This window comes from Dermochelys coriacea, chromosome 18 (assembly GCF_009764565.3).
Source record: "Dermochelys coriacea isolate rDerCor1 chromosome 18, rDerCor1.pri.v4, whole genome shotgun sequence".
Taxonomy (NCBI): domain Eukaryota; kingdom Metazoa; phylum Chordata; order Testudines; family Dermochelyidae; genus Dermochelys; species Dermochelys coriacea.
In genome coordinates, this window is record NC_050085.1 from 16,192,988 (window position 1) to 16,206,180 (window position 13,193).

At 47.1% G+C, this 13,193-nt stretch overlaps 1 protein-coding gene across 1 annotated transcript in view; it reads right to left on the reverse strand.

The window, feature by feature from the left end:
- Positions 1–2,622: 2,622 nt before the first annotated feature.
- Positions 2,623–13,193, reverse strand: part of MXRA8 (matrix remodeling associated 8) — a 58,572-nt gene continuing 48,001 nt past the window's right edge. The window contains exons 7-11 of the mRNA XM_038376572.2: positions 10,586–10,744; positions 9,398–9,428; positions 7,475–7,551; positions 5,464–5,541; positions 2,623–3,725 (exon numbers count right to left, since the gene is read on the reverse strand). Coding sequence (XP_038232500.1) covers positions 3,700–3,725; positions 5,464–5,541; positions 7,475–7,551; positions 9,398–9,428; positions 10,586–10,744 — 371 coding nt within the window. The 3' untranslated portion in view covers positions 2,623–3,699. The remainder of the gene's footprint in view (positions 3,726–5,463; positions 5,542–7,474; positions 7,552–9,397; positions 9,429–10,585; positions 10,745–13,193) is intronic.

Here is a 13,193-nt window from a genome sequence, read left to right on the forward strand (position 1 = left end):
TGGCCTGGACAGCGAGGGACGTCTAACAACTGCTGGGCACAATTTTCCCTGGCCAAGATTTTGTGTAATTCAGCCAGCTTTGGGCCCAGGCTGAAACTCCAAGCCAGTTGCGCCAAGTGGACTGTGAGAAACGCAGTTTACTTTGAGCGGCTGCATGTGCAGAGATGCAGCCACGATACATCGCACAAGCAAAATTCCACCCCCAAACGTCACAGGAGTCTCCACAGAACCACGCACAAATGCCTCTTCTGAGTTACTGATTCATTTGCTTGCTAAGCGGGCACAGTCTCACCTCGAGCAACGTAGGGTTACATACACCCCAGGCTTGACTGCTACCCACATTCACACTGGAGATCAAAGCAAAGATGGGGAGCTCTCAAAGCCCTGTGCCGAGTTCAGAAAACATGTTAATTTTTTCTCCTTAAGATATTTTGCAGACAAATGAAATATTTAAACTCCTCTGGAGCTTATGATTAAGTGACCCCATTTCTAGCCTGTGTCTATATAAGCTGCGCAAAGCAATTTGAACTGGCAAGTAAAAGTTCCAACCTTTGACTCACAGACATGAAAGAGAAAGAGACAGACACACAGTAATGCTGATTGAATAACCAGTGCTCCTTCCTGCACCTGCAGAGATGTGGGTTGGATTTCAATCAAGCCCAGCGAAATACAAGCCAAGAATGGCTCTCTGCTTTCTCAAAAAGAAAAGGAGGACTTCTGTGGCACTCAGATCATAGAATCATAGAATCATAGAATATCAGGGTTGGAAGGGACCCCAGAAGGTCATCTAGTCCAACCCCCTGCTCAAAGCAGGACCAAGTCCCAGTTAAATCATCCCAGCCAGGGCTTTGTCAAGCCTGACCTTAAAAACCTCTAAGGAAGGAGATTCTACCACCTCCCTAGGTAACGCATTCCAGTGTTTCACCACCCTCTTAGTGAAAAAGTTTTTCCTAATATCCAATCTAAACCTCCCCCATTGCAACTTGAGACCATTACTCCTCGTTCTGTCATCTGCTACCATTGAGAACAGTCTAGAGCCATCCTCTTTGAAACCCCCTTTCAGGTAGTTGAAAGCAGCTATCAAATCCCCCCTCATTCATTCAGATCCGATGAAGTGAGCTGTAGCTCACGAAAGCTTATGCTCGAATAAATTTTGTTAGTCTCTAAGGTGCCACAAGTCCTCCTTTTCTTTTTGCGGATATAGACTAACACAGCTGCTACTCTGAAACCTGTCATCTCTGCTTTCTGAGGCTGGGCAACTAGTGGAAGCTAGGGCCCTGATCCTACCAGCTGTGTCCCATAGGATCAGGGATCTGCCCTCACTGAGCAGCTTGCAGGAAGTGGGACTAAAGGAGGATAAGGGAAGTTTCTCAAAAATCACAGGATCTCTATATGGGGCCATTGGATCTCTGGAAGGGTCCAGAATAACTGGAGGTCTCTATATGGGGCCATTGGCTTTCTAGAGGGGTCCAGAATAACTGGAGGCTAAAGAATTACCCTAGTATTTGCACCAGTATTTTTTCACACCTCTGCTGTTTAGCTAACGTTGCCCTAAGAGGCTGCATTAAAGTAGCACTCTCCCATCGAAACTTATTCTTCTGTAAGGAGACGCCCACCACAAGGGAGAAATTAGAGCCTATGTGGTACTCATGATGAACCATTTTCCTTTACAAATCTCCTTTAGGTACCGAAAGCCTCTCATCCTGGCTTCTAAGTATGTATGTGGGATGGCATTGTGACAAGGTTGGCTGGGCACCAACCATGATCCCTCTGATGGAGCCTGAAGAACTAAATTCAGCTGTGGAGTAAATGAATGCAACTCAACAGCAATTGAGTTGCTTACTCCAGGCCTGAATTTGGCCTGAAATGCATTCTTGCTGCAGCCAGGCATCTCCGGATTTCAGCCTCTGCCAGTGAGGAGATAATGGAAACTGAACTACGTCATAATCCACTGTGTGATTGCCAATGTGCAAAGAGTTGACTCAGAAAGAGATTCAATTTTAAACCTGAAATACCAGCCCAACAGGCTATTTATTTGCAAAGGGCTTCTCCCCTACATCTCCTGCTTCCAAATGTGCAGTCAACATCCACGGAACTGATCCTGTTTCCTTTCCCTCCTCAACCTTCCTGCCTAGGAATTAGCGCCCTGTAGCCTGTTTTGAGAGTTCGTTGATATACACACCCTGCAGCCCTTCTGAATCTGTTCCTCCTTCGCTGGGACCTTCCAAGTCTTACGGAGAAACAAAGAATGCTCCCCAGAGCAACTGTATGATGATCATTTACCAATAGGAAACAGACAGCGGAGAATTTGAAATGCTGGCCAAACAGTCGATGGGGCCACTGGATGATGGAGGTGCTGAAGGAGCACTCAAGGAAGACAAGGCCGTTGCGGAGAAGCTCAATGAATTGTTTGCATGAGTCTTCATTGCAGAGGATGTGAGGGAGATTCCCACACCTGAGCCATTCTTTTTAGGTGACAGATCTGAGGAACTGCCCCTGATTGAGTTTGATCTCAGTTGCCAACCTAAGGACTACGTTCAGCCCCAGCATAATGCCTCTCTTTACGTCAAAAAAAAGAAAAGAAAAGGAGGACTTGTGGCACCTTAGAGACTAACAAATTTATTAGAGCATAAGCTTTTGTGAGCCACAGCATCCAGTGAAGTGAGACTAACACGGCTGCTACTCTGAAACCTCTCTTTACGTCAGTGGGAGTCATGGCTGGGGCTGGGTTTGGTCCATAGTGAAAAATTCTCCTCCCTGATCCATCCTGCAGCTACAGGGTGGAGTTAGGGCTGCAGCTCATTGCGTGGGTAGGACCCACCTGGCAAATGCAGGATATGCAGCAGAGAACCACCCGACGGATCCAAGAATTTTGCCTTGTTCATGGTAAGATTTCTGGTTCTGATCTAACTTACACTGGTTTTCCAACAGCACAATGCATTGACTTCAAATGAAGCTGTACCTGCTCAAGCCAAGGTTGGATTTGGTCTATAATTTAAAAAAAAAAAATAATAGTAAGATCAGGCCAGGTGGCTGAGAGGAATAAGACAGAGCTAGGTATCCACAGCATCTGGAATCTAATCCCAGTGCTGCCATTATCCTCTGTAAAATCACAGGCAAGTTACTGCACTTGTATGCCTCAGTTTCCACATCTGGAGGAGGATGGTAATATTTATTCGCCCTCCTGGCAGGGCATGAGGATGGATTAGCTAACATTGATACCACATCTTGACTATGGAAAGTGCTAAGTGTCATGATTGTTCCTCCTGATTTATGCCAGCATACGGGAGATCAGAATCAGACCCTGTTTTATTCTCTGTTAAACACATTGCAGGGAAAAGTACCTGACATATGGATGGCTCAGGGTCATGGTGCAGCTTGGGTTTATTTCGTGCTGTTAAGTTAAAGCGAAACGTCTGCTGATTCAGCTGAAAAAAAACATTGATGCAAAAGAACCAAAAAATCAGGAAAAGGGAAGGAAAAATAAACAGGAAAGGGGGAAAAGAAGCCACCAAAAAAATCTCAAGATCACACAGCCAAGCTAAACCTTTCTGTATGCAGTTGCACACACCTTGGTGCCCACCAGGAAGAAAGTCTAAATGAAAGCTCTATGGTAACTGAAAGGATGTTGTAATAAGGAATGCATCTCGTCTATTTTTAATTGCAGCTTCTGGTCCAGCCAGCAGCTTCAGAATGTCTTCATTTACAGTATTCCTTCCTGAAATCTGAAAGCACAGGAGGGGGTGGAGGTTAGTGGTTGCAGACTCATTTAAAATCATGCAAATCAAGCCATTGTGATATATACAGATGTGCAGCAAGGTGCTGACAGCCTGCCCGTCTGGTAAAAATCCTCTTTCTGAGACCCAGCTGGGGCTGGGCGTGGTTTGTGTGTTGTGATGGGAGATGCCTCAACTGAAAGGAGGGTCTTGTATTAAGGCACCTGAGTGCTGCTTAGAAGACCTGAGTTAAATTCCCTCCTCCCATGGCTCAGATCCCCAAATGGGAATAATGTGATTTCCCCACTTCACAGGTCGAGCCATGTAAAAAACAGATTTTTCAGCTCATTGGCAATTCCAACAGAAGGTTCAGGTTGACTCAAAAATGAATTTTTTCTAAATTTTTGGTGACTTGAAAAATAATAAGATGAAGAAGAAAAAAGAATCATTTCAGGTCACACAAAACATTTTGATTTTTTTTCAGAATTTCTCTCTCTGTTAGGGTGTTTTTCAACCAAAGCTCTTCACGGAAACTGACGTGAATTTGCCATGTTTTGGTGTCGCCGAATCTGCATTTTCCACTGAAAAGACGTTTCAGTCGAAAAATTTCACCCCATTCTACTCGCAGGAGAACAAGAAGGATAAATGCATTCATGAGTGTGAGGCATGCGGAGTGAACAGAACTTTTTCAGTGCTCTGTGAAAGTGACTCACAACTACATCCAGACCTAGGCGTGAGTGGGGAGGATTTGGGAGCTTTCCATCCACCTCTTTTGCTGTGGGGTGCCTTCTCTCTTACAATTTCATCTCCATGCTTCGTGACAGCCACCCACATGATCGGATTCAAACAGAAGCAGACCCCGGTTCCCTTTAGGAAAAGCTTTCTCCCCTCTTTATACAGAGAATATTCCATTGTTCAAAATAACACATAATCATTTTACTAGAGAGGACAAAACATCTCCTTCATTTGCTAGCAACCCCCCATTGACTCTGCTTCTTTCAGTGATCTGGTATGGTCCTTTCACAGATGTGATCCAGACTGGTCCCAAGCTATTTAAATGGTTACTGTGAGATGCTCGGCAGGATCTAGGCAGTAGCATAGCAACAGTTGCAGCTCCAGGATAACTTAATGTGATCACTGCACCAATAAAGTTATAAAGCTTAATTACAGGAGGCCTGGCATCTGATTCCCTTCTCACTTGCCCCACTTTTACACCAGTGTAACTTTGTTGATTTCAGTGAAGTTACTCCAGATTTACACAGGCATGAGAGGAGATTCAGACTCATGGGGGTTTTGTTTACTTGCTTTGGATCAAGTGGATGATGTCCATAACTAGAGTAGCCCATGGTACTTTCTTCCAGAGAGTGGGTCATTCCTAACCTCCATGGGAGCACATTTCAGCTAGGGGGCATCTTTGCCCCGAGAAGCTGGGGAAAGTACTATTTAAAAGACTGGAATAAAGTATTCTAGCTCTGTTACACACTGTGGTGGGAAGAAAATTCTCATCTGCTGCCAAGAGCTTTTAAGGCTCCTAATCACCACTTGTAACTTGTGGCTGCATGATGAGAGAACATGAGCAGAACCAACTCCTCATTCCAGCGGCCATGTGTCAGGCTGGTTGGACATTCCCCCTTCATCTGTGGCTTGGGCTGCTACAATCTTAGCACCACGCTCCCTGCCTCCCGCTTGCCCCCACAATAAAGAGCATCCAACCCAGCATTTAGTGGGTGGAGTGGGTCATCGTTACCTTTGTCTAAATCGATGATCTTTGCTGGGAAGCTCTTGGCCTGCTCAGCCCGCATCTTCAGGATATTGTTTTTGAAATCTGCGTGAGGAAGGAGCGCAGTTCAGAGGCCGGCCTCCAACAGAACATTAAAAGAAAGCAATGCTTTTCCAATGAGAGGGATGTGAGATCGTTCCTGGCGGGCACTAGGTGTATCTCCTGATCGGTCATATTTGCAGAACTACTCAGATACTGGCAGGAAGGAAACATGTTTCCCCAGCTTAATCACTGCACTGGCACAGATCAGGTCTGAATACTTCAGCATCCTGCCCTCAGTAACGGCCAAGGATTGCTTAGGTCTGTAGCGAGATGCTCCGGATTAGCTGGGTGAAGGGCACCTGGGGGCCTTTCCTGATGTAGTTATTTAAAGAATTTTGCTCCTAGGAAATCTCTCAGAAGATGCATGCCCTCGACAGGATTTCTTCAGAGTTGTAGGAAGCCACTTGGTGCAGCCTGCCCCACTCCCCTGCACAGAATTATATCCCAGGTCCCATCCCCTGCCCCAGACCTGCCTCCTGGAACTTCTCTATTCTCTGTTGCTGCATTTCACACACTTTCTAGTTTTCAGGGGCCCATCTTGGGATCTCTGTAGCTCAGCCTCAGACTCTGTATCTTATCATTCTCCAAGTAGTCCCTCCCTCCAGAGGACAGATTATGGGTAGGCCTTTATTTGGATTGCACAGAACAAAACAGAGAAAGGGCCAAATTCTTCCCTGAGGTACCAGTGAGTCTACTGACATACCCGGAGACACACAGGGAGTGAGTTTGGCCCCCTATGCTCAGCTCGGTACACCAAAGAGGAACAAGTTGACTCTAAATGCAATCTTTCCCACGCTTGAACAATGAGAAGGCCCCCTGATTAACCACCAAAACAAGGAACTCAAGGCTCCCATTTCAAGCTCCAGTAAAAAGAAGGAGGATCCATCTCCAGCTATGTTACAGGATCCCCCGGGTATGCACACACATCCATGCAGTGACCCTTATGTAAGCCATCACTGAGCCTGGCTTGCATCCCTTTATTTCAGCATGGTTCATCTGACCATGAGATCCAACAATGGGATTCTCAGTCTTCTATACTCTAGGACCCAAGAGTCAGCCACTCCCAACTTCATCTCCTAGGATATTTCTCTGAGTCCTTTTGCCCCTTTTCCCCTGCACTTTCAAAGAGGAATGATGGTTTGCAGCATCCAGGGAGGACCTGATTGCAATGGACTGAGTAAAATTTGCTACAGTGGAAGATGGGAGGCAGGGAATGGGGCTGGCTCATAACCTTCCTCTTTCCCCAACTCAGTCAACTGCTGTTCATACCCTCTTCTGGGAGGGGAGCAAGGTCAAGTGATTAGAGCAGGGACCTCAGAGGCTGGATTTTGGGATTTTATTTCTATCTCTCCCAGTGACTCACTGCGTAGCATTGGACATGTTATTTAGTTGGTCTGTGCCTCAATTTGCCCATCTGTAACATGGGGTTAATGACAAAGTGCTTCGAGACTCTTCAATGGTAGACCCTAGAGAAGTGGCTTCGTGATTATCATCTTTATAACATCCCTTCACAGAATGTGGGGCAAATTTTCATCCTGTTTTTGCGTCACAGGGCTTCACATTCCCATGAATTTTGCTTTGAGCTGCAGGGTTCAAAGAAGCCCAAAAGCTCAAAGTGAAAGTAAAGAGTTTTGCCCGGTTTCCTCCAAACTCATAAATCAGACTCCAGCATATCCCAAAACTCCCAGTTACCCAAAAACTCAAGCCCCCAGGTTCAGCCCAAAATGTTTGGCAAACTTGGCTCAAGTTTTAGGTTTGTGCGCTGAGATTTCCAAAGCTGCCTACAGACTGTGGATGGACAAGTCCCACAGAAATTAATGAGAAATTGGGCAACCAACCAAATCCTTTAGATGGCTTGGAAAATCTCAGTCATGATTAGTTTTGATCCAAGAGTTGAGAACTGCTGCAGGAAGCATCCTGCTGAATCAACACATACCCAGCCTTATGTCTTCACTTTTGTACTGAGTCAGGTCAGTTGTGTCAGTTGAAAACTCTTTGAGATTCACGTCCTTCCTGACAAAGGGAATGAGGGGGAAAAAAGTCACCATTTGCCAGATATTTTCTACACTTGGTTCCTTTAACTCTCTTCATTTTTGCAGTTTGTTCCCCACTCTCTCATGTTTCCCCTCTCTTCTGCTCCCAACATTCCAGCCAATTCCTGATCTTCAAAGGGGGTAATTTCAGAGCAGTCTATTGGGGGATTTCAGCTGTACCACATACATTAAAGCTAAGGGGAGTGCTGTGGTTAAATCATCACCCACTGTTTTGAAGATTTACTCTTTAACAATAAAGACCAAAATGACTATGTTTTAATTGTTCTCTTTCATCACACCGCCCTTTAGGTGTAATCCAGATGGAAAAGGAGATTTCATAGAAAATGGTAACCTTTTCTGTAAGTTTTTTGGGGACCATTCCCGAGAATTTAATCGAAAATGTTGTACATCTGTAGGATGGTAGGAAAACCCTGCAAAAGGAGTTCATTCTCTGTTAAATACTAGAGGTTTTAGAGTATATTCTGTAGAACCCTACAGATAGGGCACAGCATTGAGAGTCAGGAGACCTGGGTACTAATCCGGGCTCTGCCAGGGTATGTCTACACTGCACTGGAAACCCAGGTTTGTGGGACCTGGGCTTGTGGACTTGGTGTTTCCAAGCCCATGCTTGAGCATCCACACTGCATTGTAAACCTGGGCTTACAATCGCTGGACCCAGGTCTCACAGCCGTGCTACCGCATCCACACTGCACTATGCTGACCTTCTGACTCGGGTCTGAGGCTTGAGCTGAGTCCACACTACAGAATGACAGGGCTTGGACCCAACTCTGACCCATGCCCCTAGCTGGCCCGAGTCAGACTGATTTATGTATCGACAGAAAAGGGGCTTGAGCTCAAACCTGAGTCAGAGCCCGAGCTTAGTGTGCAGTGTAGACGTACCTCCACTGTCCTGCTCTGTGACCTTCAGCAAGTCACTTTGCCTCGTTGTGCCTCGTTTTTCCTCCCACCCTTTGTCTGTCTTGTCTATGCAAATTGTAAGATCTTTGGGTCAGGGATGGTTTCTTACTATATGTAAGTACAATACCTAGCCCAATGGGGTTCTGATCTCAGTCAGGACCTTGAGGTGCTACCATAATACAGGTAATAGAATCCCTAATAAATTCTATCAGACTTTTCCCATAAAGGAAGGGAACACACGACAAAATGGTTTCACAAAAGGGAATCACACCTCCCACTGAAGTCAGGGGAACGTCACCACCTCTCTCCCTCTCCTACAGCATGTCAGCCAAAGGTCTCTTCCTTACAGAGAAATAAATGGAGAAGCACAAGTCCCAGAAATGGGACCAAGGTGCAAAGAAAGTTTAAGGGGACTTTTAGGCACAGGTGTTTGTCCAGGACAATCACAGCAGTGTTTGCACCAGACCTGTGCACTTTGTGCCTCTAACACAAACTCCTGGGGGTATCTTTAATAAAGCGCCGTTTATTTTGAGGCTCAGTTCGCAGTGTGTAAGCAGAGGAAATCCAGCTACCGAGCCAGCCCTCCAACAACCCCGTGCCCATTTTGGTAGGGTTCAAGCTGCTCACCAGGGATGGGGAATCCCAATTTTTGTGTACAGCAATGGCCACAATTAGGGAGTGAACTGCAGGTGAATCAGCAGGAAGGCAGTGAATAAAGCCTGTCAATCAACATGCTGGTTACATGACTATGCACTTCACAGAGACACCCTTGGCACAGGTACAGCCCTCCCGAAGCTGATGACATTACACCATGTGACAGCACTGAGGATCTGGGCCCATATTTTTCAAGATGGAGCCTTTCGCTTTGTTCAGTGCTTATTTACTACTGATCAGGGATTCCTACTTACTCTTCGTATTTCTTCACGTTGTATTCGTAGCCTAGATGGGGAAAGAGACACGCAGTGAGCAGAAGCAATGGCAGCATTTGACCCAACCCTCTGACTGGGGCTAAGAGAGCTGCTCACAGAGGGCCTGGCTGTCACAGCCCAACCACATGCCCACCTGTGTGCATCCCACCTCCACTGCCCCAGGACCAGTCATGTTTTGTTCCTAAATCTCCACCTGTTGTTCCACCCCTCCCAGACCAGCAGATGACTGGCAATCAAAAGCTTTGGTCTTCTTCATTTGTCATGTCTCCCTCTGGCATTTCAGGGGTGGACGTTTCAGGGGTCACTCACTGCCCCGTGCTGCTGAACTCACTAGTAATTGGTCCATGGTACATCTGCACAGGTGAGACAAGACAGCCATTTAGGTCTGTGTCTATCATGGGCCCCAGGTACCAGACTAGAGTCTAGTCTAGATGTTTAGACCTTTCCAAAAGGCGGTTATCGGGCTAGATTCCTTCACCCCGCCTTGGAGGTACTATGATCTCAGGGGCCTTCTCCTCCTTAAGTAAGACCTTGGCCCAAATTCTGTTCTCATTTGTCACCGATGTGAACCCAGTGTAACTCCATCAAAGTGAGGGGAGTGGCTCTGGATTTACAGCAGTGTCACTGAAATGAGAATCTGGTCCCCTGGTGTTTGGGTCCCTACCGGCCACAAAGAATGGCAATCCAAGGGCACCACTGAGGAAGTCGACATTGCCCCACACACCCGCTCGCCATAGCGTACGTGGCTATTTCTGCAGGCACTTATCTTCTTCTGCAGGGGAGAGTCACCCACAGCATAGGGTCCACACAAGGCTGAAGACCCCAATTACACCTCACTTCGCCCATAGGTGGTGCACTGGGTTTTACACAGTTTGGACAGAGATGACATGTAACTGTTGGTAGTGGGGGTGGTCCAGTTTAAAGGTTGGGAGGCGGGGAGGTGACCGCCCCATGGTCTGATGACCATCACACCCTCTTACTGAACGGTCTCTCTTCAAGCCCACTCCTGCAAACCCTTTCTACAGAGCAGCATGCTGGCCACCACGAGCCTCATTGCCTTCAGCACGATGCTCAGAAGCAAGTGCTGGCAGAGCTGGCTTCTTAAGCGGGGTAACACTCCTGGAGACTTTGCCATTGGTGGCCTTTCCCTGCCGGCCAGGCGCTTACCTCTCCTCCGGCGTTTGCGGGTAACAAGCACCACAATGATGAGGAGGATGAGGAAGAGGAGCAGGGTTGCCAGGATATAGCCCAGCTGCTGGAAGAAGTGCACCCGGCTCTCGGGGATGATGACGTTGATCACGTTATGGCCCCTGCCTAGGTTTGGATCTGGGGTTGGCGAGAGAAAGCAAAGCAGAATAAAATGGCGGCACCCATGTGTCTGGAGCAAAGCAGAACACAGATGGGGGGCCCGGTTCAAAGGTAAATCCTTCTTGGTGACGACTTTGAAACCTAACCATGCCCCAGAGTGGGGAAGGAGAGAAATGCTGGCCTCTTTTAAATGCTGTTGTGCATCAGGGCACAGAACGGCAGCCATTTCCACCCCAGAAATGGCTACACTTCAGTGAGGAATGAGTGAGCCAATAGATACAGGCTATAATGGTCAGTGGGAGCCTTTTCTATGAAAGGGGTCCCGTTAGAGAGAGGCCTGAGGCAAAGCTAGCCCCACGTCCGAATAGCCTCTCATCACGTAGGAACTGGCTCCAGAGATGGCTCACCTCATCTGCATGAAGGGACGAACTAAAACCCCAAACCAAATGCACTGCCCCTGTTGGGCCTACAGATTTACCTTCCCTGGGAGCAAGTTTATGGAGTGTCACAATAATCGATGGTATTGTGCTGACGGAACAGGTGCAAAAAGGGGGACAGGGAGACAGAGTGAGTCCAAACTAAAAGGCCTCCTGCTATAATTCAAGGGCTGCGTAAAGCTCATGCCTGATAAACAGGAGACGTGTGGGACCAGAACTCAGTGACCCAAAACCAGGGTGCTGGAAATTACGTCTAATTGGTGAACAACCGTAAAAAGGGGCAACTCCACCATCACTCCCTTTTGGGGCTCTTAACAAGAAAAGACCTTTCGGGGGAAATTAGCGGAGACAGATGGGCAGAGGAAGCTACTGCAACATGGGCTGATTGAAAGAAGGGGACAGAGCAAGCTTCACCCCCATGGCTGCTGCCCCCATGCCCCCCCCCTTCTGTGTAATATGAGTCTGGCTGAACTGGCCACATTTTGCAACACTGCTGTGCGCCTGTCACCAGAGAGGCAGATAAAAGCAATGCCTAAAATGGCCCGATGCTCATTACAATTTGCCAGGTCTCAGAGTGGCTGGTAACACCATGCATGGTGCCTGTTTTTTCCCCAGCAGCGAGATTGTCTGTGAAAGTCAACAGAGCTGCATTTTCTGGCTGTCTGATTCTTTTCTCTTCCTTCTAGTATGAGTTTGGCTTGTTTTGTCTTCAAGGAAGATGGATCGGACTATAACAGCAACAACTGTTCCAATCCCCCTCGACTAACTTCTTCTCTTTCCTCCAAAAGGACAGTTATCACCATCTCTGTCACCATCTCAGACTGTCACACAAGGGCAGTCCCTTTCGAAGAGCACCCTTCAGCTACAGGGAAAGGGATCAAGGAATGTTGTTAAAATGAAAGCCTTATTCAATACGGTACATTTCAAATGCATTAACCGTCTTTCCTTCTTCTCTGGATCTTTAATGAAAGATTTCCATGGATAATTAGTGGTGATTGCTATGCTGCTGACCAGGCTGAGGTCTCTGGATACCAAACCCTGACCCTATTTAATGCTGGATAGTGGCAGGGTCATAGACTCACATTAACACCTAGGGCCCCTTGATTCCATCTAAATTAACACAACACACCCCTCTGGAGTCTCAATTATTGTTTCTCTTGTCATCTGAGCTTGAAGGCTCCCAGCTGAGATCGGGACCCACAAGGCTGAGTACCGTACATACCCATGATAAGAGACAGCCCTGCCTTTAGGAACGTATGGTCCTAAGGATTATTAACCCCAACTAACAGAGAGGGAACTGAGTCACAGGGAGAGTCGGTGATGTGAGGAGTCAGGCAGGGCATAGATAGTAGAACCAGGCAGTGAATCCCGCTCCCCCAAGAGTCTGGCCAACTCACTAACCACTAGCTCATCCGCCATCTCTGCTGCACAAGGCATTAATAATTATTCTTTAACATGTGCTCATGTTTAACGCTCCCAAGACTTTCCAGGGAAGCAAACGTGCTGTTAGTGACTCTTGCCGATTATCACTGCACTGCTCCTGTCTAGCAAAGAGGGCAAGTCCAGGGAGAAGCAAAGAGAGTCCAGGTGCCTCTGCAGGAGAGCATAGTGAGCTTTTCTGGTCGCTTTAGACATGCACTGCACTGCTTCGGCTCCAGACGGCTAACAGATGAAACAGCCTGGCCCTGCCAAGTGCTATAATTTATGGAGTGGAAGGAATTTGCAATGCCCAAGAATGAATTTTCTTTTAAATAAAACAAAATAAATAACTAAGAACACAGCGAAAAAGCCAGGAATCCATTCCATTTCTGGGCGCAGCAGCTTGTCGATTCCAGTTGCTCGTCTTCCAGGCAGGGAAGGGAAACAGGGTTTTTACACGGAACGTTTTTTCTAGAGCCTGAATAATTGGGTCAATGCTCTCCCTCCCTCCCCAGAAAAAGAGAAGGAAATATTTGTTTGCAAGAGTCAGGGGGTTAGATAAATCCTGCTGAAGGATAGATAGCAAAGTCCTGAGATGCACGGTGCTGTGG